The sequence below is a fragment of the Triturus cristatus genome, chromosome 3_1 (assembly GCF_964204655.1).
Source record: "Triturus cristatus chromosome 3_1, aTriCri1.1, whole genome shotgun sequence".
Lineage (NCBI taxonomy): Eukaryota > Metazoa > Chordata > Amphibia > Caudata > Salamandridae > Triturus > Triturus cristatus.
Genome location: NC_140583.1, coordinates 7,960,281 through 7,976,722, shown reverse-complemented (window position 1 = coordinate 7,976,722; position 16,442 = coordinate 7,960,281). Strand labels below are relative to the sequence as shown.

Here is a 16,442-nt window from a genome sequence, read left to right as displayed (position 1 = left end):
CCCACACATCAGCAGATCCTCTTCAGTAGGAACCTCTCCTCTTTACCGTGTTAGCGGATCCTCTTCAGTAGAAACCTCTCCTGTCCACACGCTAGCCCATCCTCTTCAGTATGGAGCCTCTCCTGTCCACACGTCAGCGGATCCTCTTCAGTAGGAACCTCTCCTGTCCACATGCTAGTCGATCCTCTTCTGTATGGAACCTCTCCTATACACACGCTAGCGGATCCTCTTCAGTAGAAAGCTCTCCTTTCCACATGCTAGCAGATCCTCTTCAGTAGGAACCTCTCCTGTCCACACACTAGCAGATCCTCTTCAGTAGGAAACTCTCCTCTCCATGCGTCAGCGGATCCTCTTCAGTAGGAACCTCTCCTGTCCACACTGTAGCAGATCTTCTTCAGTATGTACCCTCTCCTGTCCACACTTCAGTGGATCCTCTTCAGTATGGCACCTCTCCTGTCCACATGTCAGCTCCTGTCCACACGCTAGCATGTCCTCTTTAGTACGGAACTTCTCTTGTATACATGTCAGTGGATCCTCTTCAGCAGGAATCTCTCCTGTCCACATGTCAGCGGATCCTCTTCAGTATGGAACTGCTCTTGTCCACATGTCAGCGGATCCTCTTCAGTAGGAACCTTTCCTGTCTACACGTCAGCAGATCCTCTTCAGTAGGAACCTCTCCTGTCCACACGTCAGCAGATCCTCTTCAGTATGGAATCTCTCCTGTCCACATGTCAGCGGATTCTCTTCAGTAAGGAGCCTCTCCTTTCCACACGTCAGTGGATCCTCTTCAGTATGGCACCTCTCCTGACCACATGTCAGCTCCTGTCCACACGCTAGCATGTCCTCTTTAGTATGGAACCTCTCCTGTATACATGTCAGTGGATCCTCTTCAGCAGGAACCTCTCCTGTCCACGTCAGCGGATTCTCTTCAGTAAGGAGCCTCTCCTTTCCACACGTCAGTGGATCCTCTTCAGTATGGCACCTCTCCTGTCCACATGTCAGCTCCTGTGCACACGCTAGCATGTCCTCTTTAGTATGGAACCTCTCCTGTATACATGTCAGTGGATCCTCTTCAGCAGGAACCTCTCCTGTCCACATGTCAGCAGATCCTCTTCAGTATGGAACCTCTCCTGTATACACGCTACCAGATCCTCTTCAGTAGGAACCTCTCCTGTCCACACGTCAGCGGATCCTCTTCAGTAGGAACCTCTCCTGTCCACACGCTAGCGGATCTTCTTCAGTAGGAACCTCTCCTGTCCACACACTAGCGGATCCTCTTATGTATGGAACCTCTCCTGTCCACATGTCAGCTCCTATTCACACGCTAGCAGATCCTGTTCAGTAGGAACCTCTTATGTCTGTAAGTCAGCAGATCCTTTTCAGTAGGAACCTCTCCTGTCCACACATCAGCAGATTCTCTTCAGTATGGAGCCTCTCCTATCCACACGCTAGCGGATCCTCTTCAGTAGGAACCTCTTCTGTTTACAAATCAGTGGATCTTCTTCAGTAGGAACCTATCCTGCCTGCAAGTCAGCGGATCCTCTCCAGTAGGAACCTATCCTGTCCACATGCTGGCAGATCCTCTTCAGTATGGAGCCTCTCCTGTCCACACGTCAGTGGATCCTCTTCAGCAGGAACCTCTCCTGTCCACACATCAGCAGATTCTCTTCAGTATGGAGCCTCTCCTGTCCACACGTCAGTGGATCCTCTTCAGCAGGAACTTCTCCTGTCCATACATCAGCAGATCCTCTTCAGTAGAAACCTCTCCTGTCCACACGTCAGCAGATTCTCTTCAGTAAGGAGCCTCTCCTTTCCACACGTCAGTGGATTCTCTTCAGTAAGGATCCTCTCCTGTCCACACACCAATGAATCCTCTTCAGTATGAGCCTCTCCTGTCCACGGGTCAGCTGATTCTCTTCAGTATGGAACCTCTCCTTTCCACATGCTGTCGGATCCTCTTCAGTATGGAACCTCTCCTGTATGCACGCTAGCGGATCCTTTTCACTAGGAACCTCTCCTGTACACACGTCAGCAGATCTTCTTCAGTAGGAACCTCTCCTGTCCACACTTCAGCAGATTCTCTTCAGTATGGAGCCTCTCCTGTCCACAGGTCAGCTGATTCTATTCAGTATGGAACCTCTCCTTTCCACATTCTATCGGATCCTCTTCAGTATGGAACCTCTCCTTTCCACATGCTATCGGATCATCTTCAGTATGGAACCTCTCCTTTCCACATGCTATCGGATCCTCTTCAGTATGGAACCTCTCCTGTCCACACACTAGCGGATCCTTTTTACTAGGAACCTCTCATGTACACACGTCAGCAGATCCTCTTTAGTAGGAACCTCTCCTGTCTACACACTAGCGGATCCTCTACAGTATGGAACCTCTCCTGTCCACACGTCAGCGGATCCTCTTCAGTATGGAGCCTCTCCTGTCCACACGTCAGCGGATCCACTCCTGTCCACACGGTAGCGATCCTCCTCAGCAGGAACTTCTCCTGTCGACACGCTAGCGGATCCTCTTCAGTATGAACCTCTCCTGTCCACATGTCAGCGGATCCTCTTCAGTATAGAGCCTCATCTGTCCACATGTCAGTGAATCCTCTTCAATAGGAACCTCTCCTGTCCACATGCTAGATGATCCTCTTCAATATGTACCCTCTCCTGTCCACACGTCAGCGGATCCTCTTCAGTATGGCACCACTCCTGTGCACATGTCTGCTCGTGTCTACACGCTAGCATGTCCTCTTCAGTATTGAACCTCTCCTGTATACACGTCAGTGGATCCTCTTCAGTAGGAACCTCTCCTGTCCACATGCTAGCGGATCCAAGGATCAGGGCTGAGGGGTGTTAGAAGCCCAACGCATCCACATTATGGCTGTATTTCTCTATCAAACCACTGGATGGAAGGTCCATTGTCTTTGGTTGCTCCGGGGCCTATGCCACCCTCGCTGCCCCATTGTCTGATCCAACATGGTATAATCATCTGCACGTTGTAGGTACAGGACATTGGTATAGAAGCCTTGTGAGTGTGTGTGCAGGACAGATGAACCAAGATGTCACAGGACAGCTGCGAAAGACCAAGATGTGTGCAGGAGAAGGATGACTGAAGAGATCGTGTGCAGAAGGTGTGAAACTGTCATATTTTGATACATTTTTTCAGGCTCTGCTAACACATTTTACAACTTTCTCTCAGTTGCTTCTCCTGTCTCTTGATGCTTTCTGTCTAACTTTGTTATTCTCCTTTTTCCTCCAGGGATGTCTACCTCTCAGTTATTCTCTCCATGTCGTTCTCCATTTTCCACCCTTCTAAACCTCTTCATCTCTCTAACTTGTTCCCTCTACCTTCTTTCTCTCTCTTAATCTTCCCTCTTTGATTATATTTGTATCTTCCCCTCTTAGTTGTCTAATAAGCAGTGAATTATTGTGTGTCTCCGTGCTGCTCTTTCTAACAACATCCTTTCCTTGTTTAGATAGGTCATGGTCCGGAGACCCTTCTGTCACAGGAACCCAGCCGAGCAGGTGGGTGAGCTGCCGGGCTGTAGCCCACATTATTTGTGATACAATTCATATCCTATCCCAGGTTTTAAGGAGATGCTGGAAGTTTAATGGGATTACAAGAAGTGTTTCCACAGTTCTTAATGTGATGCTGAGGGGTTGGTAGGACTACAAGCATTGTCTTCCAGAGCTCTTAAGAGATGCTGGGGGTTTAATGTTAATGTGACTTATAGAGTGCAAACAAATACCTGTAGGTCTCAAGGCGCTAACTCGGAGTGAGGTAAACAGAAGCCCTGTCTTGATCCCCTAATTAGAAAAATGTTTTAAAGCCTTCCTAAACACAAGCACATTTGGAATGTCCCTGGTGTGATGAGGGAGTGGATTCCATTCTTTTGCTGTTGAGGTCACAATGCTTCTTCCACCCCAGTTTATAGGCCTACATCTGTTGACCACCGATATCTGAGTGCCCATGAAACGAAGGTTTCTCCCCGGTCTTTACCATCCACAGGATGGCTTTAGGAAGTCAGGGCAAGATCCATAGGGGCCTTATGGGCCAGGCATAGGGCCTTGAATTTAACACGTTGCCTGACTGGGAACCAAGGAGCTTGTTGAAGACGTGTGCAACAGACTTATTTTTGGGAATGCGGGCCAGCATTCTGGCAGCCATATTTTGTAGAACCTATAACCTGTTTAAATGTTGATGCTGCATCTTAGATACAGGGCATTGAAATAGTCTTTTTTAACTCAGACTAAAACAGTTATCGCAGTTTTTGGGAACTTGAGGGTATGAAAGGAAAAAGATTTTTTAGCATTCTAACGATTAAGAAAGCAGAAGATGTGATTGCGTTAACCTGCATCCAAATGTCAATTTATTGTCCATGACCACACCTACATTTTTTACCTTACTCACTGGGAGAGGAAGCTAACCCATTTCCTCTGGCCACCAGGATGGGGACCACAGGGAGGGTTTTTTCCGATCAGAGTTGAGATGTAGACAATTTTTTCATTTTCCAATGGCTCTTGTACAATCATAGACATTCCCACCTCCACAGTTGTTGGGGGACGACATAGCTACAACAATTTTGGGTATCATCTGCCTAAGAAGTAAAACCCAACACAAACGATCTTTTAAGTGCCGCCATGGGTTTAGCATAAATGTTGAACCAGGTGGGGCCAAAAGAAGATCCCTGCGGGGATACAAATGGCAGCCAGAAAGGTTCGGAAAGAAAAGGATCCAGGGTCACCATTTGTCTCCTTTCAGATAGAAATGTCTTTTTATCAGTTTTAGAGCTGAGCCCTCGACACTGACAGCCCAGAGACGGTCAGCCAAAGTCCTGTAGTCGATTGTATCAAAGGCTGACGATGAATTGAGGAGTACCAGCGCTGCAAAGCCGATGTCATCTGCGATATATCTGAGGACAACTGGACAGCCCTCACCACCGAAGACACACTGAAGACGATGAAGTCAATCTACTCCGGGGCCCCCACGGACCCCTGCCCACACCACATTTTCAACAGAGCCGCCGACACCATCGCACCCAAGTTCTGCCACACCATCAACCGCTCCCTGGCAACCGCCTCGTTCCCTGACGACTGAAAACATGCTGAGACCAACCCCTCCTGAAGAAACCCTCGGCAGACCCCACTGACCTCAAAAACTACAGACCCATCTCTCTGCTCCCGTTCCCAGCGAAAGTCATCGAGAAAGCCATCAACAGCCAACTCGCCACATTCATCGAAGAGCACAACATCCTCGACTCCTCCCAATCCGGCTTCAGAAAAAACCACAGTACGGAAACCGCCCTCCTCGCCACAACGGACGACATCCATACCTTACTGGACAAAGAAGAAACAGCAGCCCTCATCCTCATCGACTTCTCAGCAGCGTTCGACACAGTCTCTCACCGCACCCTAATACGCAGACTCCATGACGCAGGGATCCAAGACAAGGCCCTTGACTGGATCCGCTCCTTCCTCTCTGGCAGAACGCAGCGGGTCAGACTCCCCCCTTTCCTCTCGGACCCTACACCTACCACCTGCGGAGTCCCCCAGGGGTCCTTCCTCAGCCCTATGCTCTTCAACGTCTACATGGCTCCGCTTGCCCCCATCGTCCGAACCTAAGGACTCAACATTGTGTCATATGCAGACGACACCCAACTCATCCTCTCCCTATCCAACGAACCCAAACCACCAGACACAACTTTCGAGAAGGCATGGAAGCCGTCGCCAAATGGATGAAAAACAGCTGCCTACAACTAAACACCAACAAAACGGAAGTTCTCATCATGGGCCCAAACCCAGACGCCTGGAACGACAACTGGTGGCCCCCTTCCCTCGGAAGCCCGCCCACCCCCACGGACCATGCACGCAACCTAGGAATCATCCTGGACTCAGAGCTCAAACTGGACCCCCAGATCAACTCTGTCTCGTCCTCCTGTTTCCACACTCTCCGCCTCCTACGTAAGACCTTCAAATGGATCCCCCTCGAACACAGAAAGACCGTCACTCACTCCCTGGTCACCAGCAGGCTCGACTACGGCAACGCACTCTATACCGGAATAAACAAAAACCTCACCCGCAAGCTACAGAACATCCAAAATGCCGCCGCAAGACTGGTCCTTAACCTGCCAAGACACTGCCACATCTCCCCGCACCTGCGCGCACTCCACTGGCTCCCCATCGAAGCTAGAGTCACCTTCAAGATGCTAACCCACTCTCACAAGACCCTCCACGACACCGAACCAGCATACCTGAATAGCCAACTCAAATTTCACGCACCCCAAAGGACCCTACGATCAGCCCAGCTCTCCTACGCCGTGGTCCCCCGCACCAGAAAGACCAGATCATGAGGCCGCTCCTTCTCTTTCAGCATGGCCAGAGCCTGGAACGACCTTCCGCTCCACCTCAGACAGATAACATCGCTCCCCATCTTCGCAAGAAACCTCTAAACCTGGCTCTTCGACAGACCCCCTCCTTGATGGACTGGAACCTGCAAACCCCCCCACACCCCACAGCGCCTTGAGACCCTTGCGGGTGAGTAGTCGCGCTTAACAAACACCTGATTTGATTTGATCTCTTCTGTTGTTTTTACAGAGCCGTTTTGGTGCTATGACCGCTTCTAAACCCAAATTGGGTTGTATCTAGTATCTGATGATCCAGTAGAAACTGAGCTAGTTGCTGGTTCATGGCCTTTTCAATGACCTTTGATGGTAAAGGTAGGCGAGAAATAAGCTGGTAGTTATTTGTATCTTTCAGATTCAGCCTTACCTTTTTTAAAAGGGGCAAGAATGGATGCTTCCTTCCAAGAAAGGGGAATATAACCATGTTCCAGTATTTAGTTAAAGATCATCGTAAGGCCCACAGCAATGGTAACTGTGGCTTGTCAGTGGACATGGGTACTGATACGACCCCGATTTAGTGGCAGTGATAGCTGTGGCCATTGGCTGTACTGAAAAAGGGGAACAATTAGCTAATTTAGAACAATCCTCAACTGTGGTGGGACGAGAGGGACGTACTGGACTATAAGTTATGTTTTGATCAAACTTATTAAACATCTGGACCACTTTATCCAAAAAGAAACGGGCGGTGTATCACAAAAAGCCTGGCTATTATTAAACAGATTATTCCTCTGGATTACTACTAAAGTGGAGACTGCTTGGAAGAGTTCCTTGGAGGAGTTGTTGTCCACTTCTATTTGTCGAGTAAAATAAGTGGGCCCGATTCACAGAACTACCTTAAGAGAAAATCCTAAACTTACTACCATTTTGGTATTCACAGAAGGCACTTACTCATTTCGGTATTCACAGAAGTTAGGAGTCCTAACTTTAGGACTCCTAAATGCCTACTGTGAATACCGAAAGTCTTAAAGTTAGGATTTTTCTCAGCTTAGGAGTAGTAAAGTTAGGACTCCTAACTTTAGGACTCCTAAATGCCTACTGTGAATACCGAAAGTCTTAAAGTTAGGATTTTTCTCAGCTTAGGAGTAGTAAAGTTAGGACTCCTAACTTTAGGACTCCTAAATGCCTTCTGTGAATACCAAAAGTCTTAAAGTTAGGATTTTTCTCAGTTTAGGAGTTCTAAAGTTAGGAGTCCTAACTTTACTACTCCTAAACTGAGAAAAATCCTAACTTTAAGACTTTCGGTATTCGCAGAAGGCATTTAGGAGTCCTAAAGTTAGGACTCCTAACTTCTGTGAATACCGAAATGAGTAAGTCCCTTTTGGGAATACCAAAATGAGTAAGTGCCTTCTGTGAATACCAAAATGGTAGTAAGTTTAGGATTTTGACTTAAGTTAGTTCTGTGAATCGAGCCCTGTGGGCTCGATTCACAGAACTAACTTAAGACAAAATCCTAAACTTACTTCTTTTGGTATTCACAGAAGTTAGGATTTTGTCTTAAATTTGTCTTAAGACAAACTTAAGACAGACTTAAGACAGACTTAAGACAAACTTAAGACAAACTTAAGACAGACTTAAGACAGACTTAAGACAGATGTAAGTTAGGATTTTGTCTTAAATTTGTCTTAAGTCTGTCTTAAGTCTGTCTTAAGTCTGTCTTAAGTTTGTCTTAAGTCTGTCTTAAGTCTGTCTTAAGTTTGTCTTAAGTCTGTCTTAAGTCTGTCTTAAGTTTGTCTTAAGACAAACTTAAGACAAAATCCTAACTTCTGTGAATACCAAAAGTAGTAAGTTTAGGATTTTGTCTTAAGTTAGTTCTGTGAATCGGCCCCACAGGGGCCGATTCACAGAACTAACTTAAGACAAAATCCTAAACTTACTACTTTTGGTATTCACAGAAGGCATTTAGTAGTAGTAAAGTTAGGATTTTGTCTTAAGTCTGTCTTAAGTTTGTTTTAAGTCTGTCTTAAGTCTGTCTTAAGTCTGTATTAAGTCTGTCCTAAGTTTGTCTTAAGTCAAAATCCTAACTTTACTACTACTAAATGCCTTCTGTAAATACCAAAAGTAGTAGGACAGACTTAAGACAGACTTAAGACAGACTTAAGACAAATTTAGGACAGACTTAAGACAGACTTAAGATAGACTTAAGACAAACTTAAGACAAATTTAAGACAAACTTAGGACAGACTTAAGACAGACTTAAGATAGACTTAAGACAAGCGTAAGACAGACTTAAGACAAACTTAAGACAAACTTAAGACAAACTTAGGACAGACTTAGGACAGACTTAGACAGACTTAAGACAAAATCCTAACTTTACTACTACTAAATGCCTTCTGTGAATACCAAAAGTAGTACGTTTAGGATTTTGTCTTAAGTTAGTTCTGTGAATCGGGCCCATAGTCTTTCATCCACAGTCTCTCTTGTCTTCAGCAAGCTTGCTTCTGAAGTCTAAGGTTTTCACTGAACCAGGGGGCTGAAGGCTTGCCTCTCCGCAAACGCAAAGCTCTAAGGGTCCGGCGATTGAAATGGCTGAATTAAGCCAATCTGTGTATTTTCTAATAGACTCATCTACTTTTTCCTCAAATGGAGCCCTACCTGTAAGGACATTGCATGCACTCCCATCAGGTCACACTGTTAATCACACTTTGTGACATAGAGCCTGAGATGGGTTCTGAATGTTGACCTGTGCTGGAGGACACTGGTGCTCAGCAGCTTCCTGTGAGGATTGGTGGGTATAGAGACCTACACCACAGTGTGCAGACCGGTGGGAAGCCCCAGAGGTGTAGGGACCTGTGCCACAGCTTGCAGACCGGTGGGAAGGTCCAGAGGTGTAGGGACCTCGGCCACAGCGTGCAGACCGGTGGGAAGGCCCAGAGGTGTAGGGACCTCCCTCACAGCGTGCAGACCAGTGGGAAGGCCCAGAAGTGTAGGGACCTCCCTCACAGCGTGCAGACCAGTGGGAAGGCCCAGAAGTGTAGGGACCTCCCTCACAGCGTGCACACTGGTGGGACGGCCCAGAGGTGTAGGGACCTCTGCCACAGCGTGCAGACCGGTGGGAAGGCCCAGAGGTGTAGAGACCTCTGCCACAGCATACGGACCGGTGGGATGGCCCAGGGGTGTAGAGACCTCCCTCACAGCATGCAGGCCCGTGGGAAGGCCCAGAAGTGTAGGGACCTCCCTCACAGCGTGCACAACGGTGGGACGGCCCAGAGGTGTAGGGACCTCCCTCACAGTGTGCGGACTGATGGGAAGGCCCAGGGGTGTAGGGACCTCTGCCACAGCGTGTGGACCGGTGGAAAGGCCCAGAGGTGTAGAGACCTACACCACTGCGTGCGGACCGGTGGGAAGGCCCAGAGGTGTAGGGACCTCCTTCACAGCGTGCAGACCGACCGGTGGGACGGCCCAGAGGTGTAGGGACCTTGGCCACAGTGTGCAGACCGGTGGGAAGGCCCAGAGGTGTAGAGACCTCTGCCACAGCGTGTGGACCGGTGGGACGGCCCAGAGATGTAGGGACCTCGGCCACAGCGTGCAGACCGGTGGGAAGGCCCAGAGGTGTAGAGACCTCTGCCACAGCATGCAGACAGGTGGGAAGGCCCAGAGGTGTAGAGACCTCTGCCACAGCATGTGGACCGGTGGGACGGCCCAGAGATGTAGGGACCTTCTTCACAGCGTGCACACCGGTGGGAAGGCCAGAGGTGTAGGGACCTCCCTCACAGCGTGCAGACCTGTGGGAAGGCCCAGAGGTGTAGGGAAATCCCTCACTGCGTGCAGACCAGTGGGACGGCCCAGAGGTGTAGGAACCTCCCTCACAGCGTGAGGACTGGTGGGAAGGCCCAGGGGTGTAGGGACCTCTGCCACAGCGTGTGGACCGGTGGGACGGCCCAGAGTTGCAGGGACCTCCTTCACAGCGTGCAGACCGGTGGGAAGGTCCAGAGATGTAGGGACCTCCCTCACAGTGTGCAGACCGGTGGGAAGGCCCAGAGGTGTAGGGATCTCTGTAACAGCGTACAGACCGGTGGGAAGGACCAGAGATGTAGGGACCTCCCTCACAGTGTGCAGATCGGTGGGAAGGCCCAGAGGTGTAGGGACCTCCCTCACAGCCTGCTGACCAGTGGGAAGGCCAGAGGTGTAGGGACCTCCCTCACAACGTGCAGGCCGGTGGGAAGGCCCAGAGGTGTAGGGACCTCCCTCACAGCCTGCTGACCAGTGGGAAGGCCAGAGGTGTAGGGACCTCCCTCACAGCCTGCTGACCAGTGGGAAGGCCAAAGGTGTAGGGACCTCCCTCACAGCGTGCAGATCGGTGGGAAGGCCCAGAGGTGTAGGGACCTCCCTCACAGCCTGCTGACCAGTGGGAAGGCCAGAGGTGTAGGGACCTCCCTCACAGCGTGCAGGCCGGTGGGAAGGTCCAGAGGTGTAGGGACCTCTGCCACAGCTTGCAGACCAGTGCGAAGGCCAGAGGTGTAGGGACCTCAGCCACAGCGTGCAGACCGGTGGGAAGGCACAGAGGTGTAGGGACCTTGGCCACAGCGTGCAGACCTGGGCGAAGGCCAGAGGTGTAGGGACCTCGGCCACAGCATGCAGACCGGTGGGATGGCCCAGAGGTGTAGGGACCTGCCTCACAGCGTACAGACCGGTGGGACAGCCCAGAGGTGTAGGGACCTCCCTCACAGCGTGCAGACCAGTGCGAAGGCCAGAGGTGTAGGGACCTCAGCCACAGCGTGCAGACCGGTGGGAAGGCACAGAGGTGTAGGGACCTCCCTCACAGCGTACAGACCAGTGGGAAGGCCCAGAGGTGTAGGGCCCTCTGCCACAGCGTGCAGACCAGTGCAAAGGCCCAGAGGTGTAGGGACCTCCCTCACAGCGTGTGGACCGGTGGGAAGGCCCAGAGGTGTAGGGACCTTGGCCACAGCGTGCAGACCGGGGGAAGGCACAGAGGTGTAGGGACCTCTGCCACAGCATGCAGACCAGTGCGAAGGCCAGAGGTGTAGGGACCTCGGCCACAGCGTGCAGACCGGTGGGACGGCCCCAAGGTGTAGGGACCTGCCTCACAGCGTACAGACCGCTGGGAAGGCCCAGAGGTGTAGGGAACTCCCTCACTGCGTGCAGACCGGTGGGACGGACCAGAGGTGTATGGACCTCTGCCACAGCGTGCAGACCAGTGCAAAGGCCCAGAGGTGTAGGGACCTCCCTCACAGCGTGCAGACCGGTGGGAAGGCACAGAGGTGTAGGGACCTCCCTCACAGCCTGCAGACCAGTGCGAAGGCCCAGAGGTGTAGGGACCTGCCTCACAGCGTGTGGACCGGTGGGAAGGTCCAGAGGTGTAGGGACCTCGGCCACAGCGTGCAGACCGGTGGCGTGGCCCAGAGGTGTAGGGACCTCCCTCACAGCTTGCAGACCGGTGGGAAGGCCCAGAGGTGTAGGGACCGCCCTCACAGCGTGCAGGCCGGTGGGAAGGCCCAGAGGTGTAGGGACCTCAGCCACAGCGTGCAGACTGGTGGGAAGGCACAGAGGTTTAGGGACCTCGGCCACAGCGTGCAGACCGGTGGGAAGGTCCAGAGTTGTAGGGACCTCCTTCACAGCGTGCAGACCGGTGGGACGGCCCAGAGGTGTAGGGACCTCCCTCACAGCGTGCAGGCCGGTGGGAAGGCCCAGAGGTGTAGGGACCTCAGCCACAGCGTGCAGACCGGTGGGAAGGCACAGAGGTGTAGGGACCTCGGCCACAGCGTGCAGACCGGTGGGAAGGTCCAGAGTTGTAGGGACCTCCTTCACAGCGTGCAGACCGGTGGGACGGCCTAGAGGTGTAGGGACCTCCCTCACAGCGTGCAGGCCGGTGGGAAGGCCCAGAGGTGTAGGGACCTCAGCCACAGCGTGCAGACCGGTGGGAAGGCACAGAGGTGTAGGGACCTTGGCCACAGCGTGCAGACCGGTGGGATGGTCCAGAGTTGTAGGGACCTCCTTCACAGCGTGCAGATCGGTGGGAAGGCACAGAGGTGTAGGGATCTACACCACAATGTGCGCCTGCTTCCGTACCATCCACGGAATGAGCACTGAAAGAGTCTAACCGAATGACCAGAGGGACAAGGACCACCGAGTACCTACTCTGAGTAACAGGCCCTCATCTGGTGGGTTCTTTTACCGTTTGAGGAATCACTGTCCCTGTTGAGCTGCTTGCAATGGATATTTGTGAAATATTCTCTTTAAACAACTTCATTGACCACTCTCCACAGCTCCGTTGCTAACGCAGCGTTCCGGAAGGTCGCCGGTACTCCCTCTTCCTGGACATTTGGTGGCGTTCCATCTCAGATCGACGTTTGCAAGTCTGTGGATACCGGAAGAGTAAGACAGGAAACCCTGGCGCCGCTCGTCTCTTCAAGATCAGGTGAGAAGGCCATGGTGGCGGAGCATCAAAACCGGTCATGATATTAATCTGTCCCCATTACCACTGTCGATCAAGAGGACCAAGGAATGATCATTCAATGCCCACGCTTTACTAATAATACACATTGATCTGTCCCCATTACCACTGTCGATCAAGAGGACCAAGGAATGATCATTCAATGCCCACGCTTTACTAATAATACACATTGATCTGTCCCCATTACCACTGTCGATCAAGAGGACCAAGGAATGATCATTCAATGCCCACGCTTTACTAATAATACACATTGATCTGTCCCCATTACCACTGTCGATCAAGAGGACCAAGGAATGATCATTCAATGCCCACGCTTCACTAATAATACACATTGATCTGTTACCATTTCAAGTGACAATAGAGAGAAGTGGGACCATCATTCTGAGTTTTAATGGAACTGCGGAGGGAAGGGAGTTGATCCATCAAATTATCTATAACCGACTCCAGGAGGAGGTCTCTAGCGCTATCAAGCAGCTAGCATCGAACTGGAAGTCATATCATATTCCAGCTAGGAGCAGTAAAAGAGGTTTATGCTACAAGGATAGATTATATCAATCATTCAATCAAGTCGTACTTGTATAGAGCAGTCTATCACCTGAGAGTGTATCCAGGCGCTGTGCTGAGGTCTCAATCGAAGAGCCAGGTCTTGAGTCACTTACTGAAGTGGGTCAGCGAGGGTGCGTTCCGAAGGTGTAGGGGAAGGGCATTCCATGCTTTGGCGGCAAGGTGGGAGGAGCGTCCTCTGGAAGGTCCTCGAGACCGGCAGTGGTGGATTCATGGTATCTGAGTGAGGGCACGGTGTACAGAACTGAGGTTCCTGGGAGTTCGGTGGAAGTGCAGGCAGTTGTTCATGTAAGCGGGTCCTTGGTCATGGAGGGTTTTGTAGGCGTTGGTCAGAAGCTTGAAATGGCATCTCTTCTGGACGGGGAGCCAGTAGTGGTCCTTCAGGTGCTGATTGATGTGGGTCATCTTGGGCAGCTTGAGTATCAGTTTGGCTGCTGTGTTCTGGATCGTCTGGAGTCTTTGCATGAGTTTGGTTGTGGTTCCTATATAGAGTGCATTGCCGTAGTCCAGTCAGCTGGGTATGACGATCAGTGTCACTGTTTTCCTGGTGCTGAGGGGAAGCCACTTAAAAGCTTTGCGGAGCATGTGGAGACAGCATTGACCTGACGATTTGTTGCTTAGATATGAGTTTACCTTAAAGAAATGTAAAGACAAGAGGCATTTGGCAAAACAGGAAAACGTTGGTTTAATTAAAGGCAGCGGCCAGTAGAGTCTCAACAGAATGTGTCTAAGGAAGGTCTCTCAATGTGCAAAGTTTTGGCTGACATTATATACATCTTGAGAGGTACAATAAAGAGATTTCTGCATTCCTGAAAAGCATCTCAGTCATAAATTAAGAAGCTCGGGCATCAGGTAAGGACACAGATGGCTCTCGACCTCGGCGACAGCAAGTGTGGGCCAGTGTGTATGTGTCCAGATATCCAGCATGAAGAGCGCATGATCACTACGTGTGGTGTGTATGTCGTGTCCTGATTAGCTATTTGTTCCTATCTAAATGTGGTATCTAGCTTTTTGGTATTTCTGGGGAACGCAAGCCTTTCGCAAAATGTGTTTTATTGGGCCCAATTTCCTCGGACCTGTTGGTGGTGCAACTATCTATCTGTGCGATCGATCAGGGTTTTCCCTGGGTGCTCGTTTGTCTTTGGGTTAAGAGATACCCACCTGTAACCTGTCACTTGATAGGCCTGGATGTGGTTTGCAGAGCCTGCCTGACCACATATCTCTGACTTGATGGGGATGTCACTGTGATCTTTGGGATTTGGCGGGCTGGAAAAGCAGGCAAGGAGGCCGTATATAGTGTGCAATAGTCTACTTTATTGAGTTCAAGGTACGGTGGGCAACAGGATAGAATGCGGGTCTTCTGCCGGAGGGGTTGGAATCGATGAGGGATCCCGTCGGTTGCGGTCGTCGTCACCGAAGGTCTTCTGCTGTCCAAGTCGCCAACGTTGGTCCCAAGAAGGGGAATGGACGAACACCTCGGAGGGCAGTGAGACAAAAAAAAACAGAAGGAGCCGTTAGACCTGCGGACAGTCTATGCCGCTGCCGTAACCTTCACCGAGGAGTGATAAAGAGGAGGGGTTGTGAGGAGAAGGGACAAGGAGAAAGAGGGACAAGTCGAGAAAAGGGGTGTTCGGAAAGGGGGTTTGAGGGGGATACTATGTACAAAGCGTGAGGTGCTGTACAATGGATACTGAGAGATCTTACTAGGGTGCAGGGGTGCTAACAGGAGAGAGAGTATATACATCTATGTACATGGAACCCCAAGGTACACACGGGTGCTTTAGAGTACTATACTGGAAGGAAACTGGTACTCACGTGCTCCGCCGTAACTCTCATCCGAGTTACGGCCGCTCTTCAGCCTCCTCCGGGGGACTCCACCAGTCTTCCGACCACTCTTCTGGTTCACCGCTCTCGTCCTCTCCTTTCGTCGTATCTCCTGCCGGACTCTCCTTCCACGATCCTTTGACGACCTCTGCTTCCTGTCTTCCGGCTTTTCTATTCCCGGCGGGGAACGGGTAGGAGGGACTTCCGGGAATCAGGGGTTGTCCTTCCGGTGGTCCGTTGTTCGTGATTGGCTCCTGTAAGAGAAAGAGGGGCGGGGTTCCTGTGGTCACCGGGGCTGTGGATGAAAGCTGGGATGGACTGTCTGAACAGGGAGGATTGAGCGGAAAAGATTCCCGGGACAGGGTAAGGAGGGGGGGCCCGATCTGAGGTAGGGGGTCTTCGTTACATTCCCTTTCCCTAGCTGTCTTTCTTGTATCCGGTGTGGATATGGGATAGCGAGAGAGAAATTCCGCGTTACCCTGTTCTGTGCCTTTTCGGTGTACTGTTTTGAAGCGGTATGGTTGGAGGGCCAGGAACCACCGCAGGACACGGTCATTGTGCCCCTTGTTCCGGGCCATCCACTCAAGGGGGGCGTGATCGGTGAAGATGGTAAAGTCACGTCCTTCTAGGTAGTAACGGAGACTGTCTACTGCCCATTTAATCGCCAAAGCTTCTTTCTCCACGACTGCATAATTCCGTTCTCTAGGAAACAGTTTCCTGCTGAGGTACAGGATGGGTCTTTCGTTCCCCTCGCGGTCCCTCTGTGACAGCACAGCCCCTAAACCCTGTTCTGAAGCATCTGTCTGAAGGAGGAAGGGTTGTGTGTAATCCGGACTAACTAGTACGGGATTGGAGGTCAAGGCATTCTTCAGATCGTTAAATGCATGCCACAATAGGGGAGTCGGGTTTTTCAGAATGGCCTCTGTTTTCGTGGCTTTCTTCAATAGGTCAGTGAGCGGGGCGGCCCTTTGGGAAAAATTGGACACAAACCTGCGATAGTAACCAAGGAGGCCCAGAAAGGCCCTCAAATCTTTTCTGGTCTGGGGGAAGGGGAGGGAATGGATGGCTTCTGTTTTGCTGATCTGGGGCCGTATAAGACCCTCACCCAGGAGATATCCCAGATATTTAACGGTTTGGGCCGCCAGGGTGGTTTTGGCGGGATTAATCGTGAATCCATAGGAGCCCAAAGAGGAAATGACGTTATGGAGACGCTCCAAGTGTTGTGACCAGGTGTCGCTGTAG

General features: G+C 51.0%; 1 protein-coding gene across 5 annotated transcripts in view; it reads left to right on the top strand.

The window, feature by feature from the left end:
- The window catches only part of AGBL2 (AGBL carboxypeptidase 2), a 1,238,365-nt gene that overhangs the window by 994,186 nt on the left and 227,737 nt on the right, over positions 1-16,442 (top strand). For all 5 annotated transcript variants that reach the window (XR_014979319.1, XR_014979321.1, XR_014979320.1 and 2 more), the window contains exons 19-20: positions 3,476-3,524; positions 12,625-12,776. Coding sequence is in view for 2 of the 5 variants with exons in the window: in XM_085646520.1 (XP_085502646.1) it covers positions 3,476-3,524; positions 12,625-12,776 (201 nt within the window). In the remaining 3 variants the exon portion in view is untranslated. The remainder of the gene's footprint in view (positions 1-3,475; positions 3,525-12,624; positions 12,777-16,442) is intronic.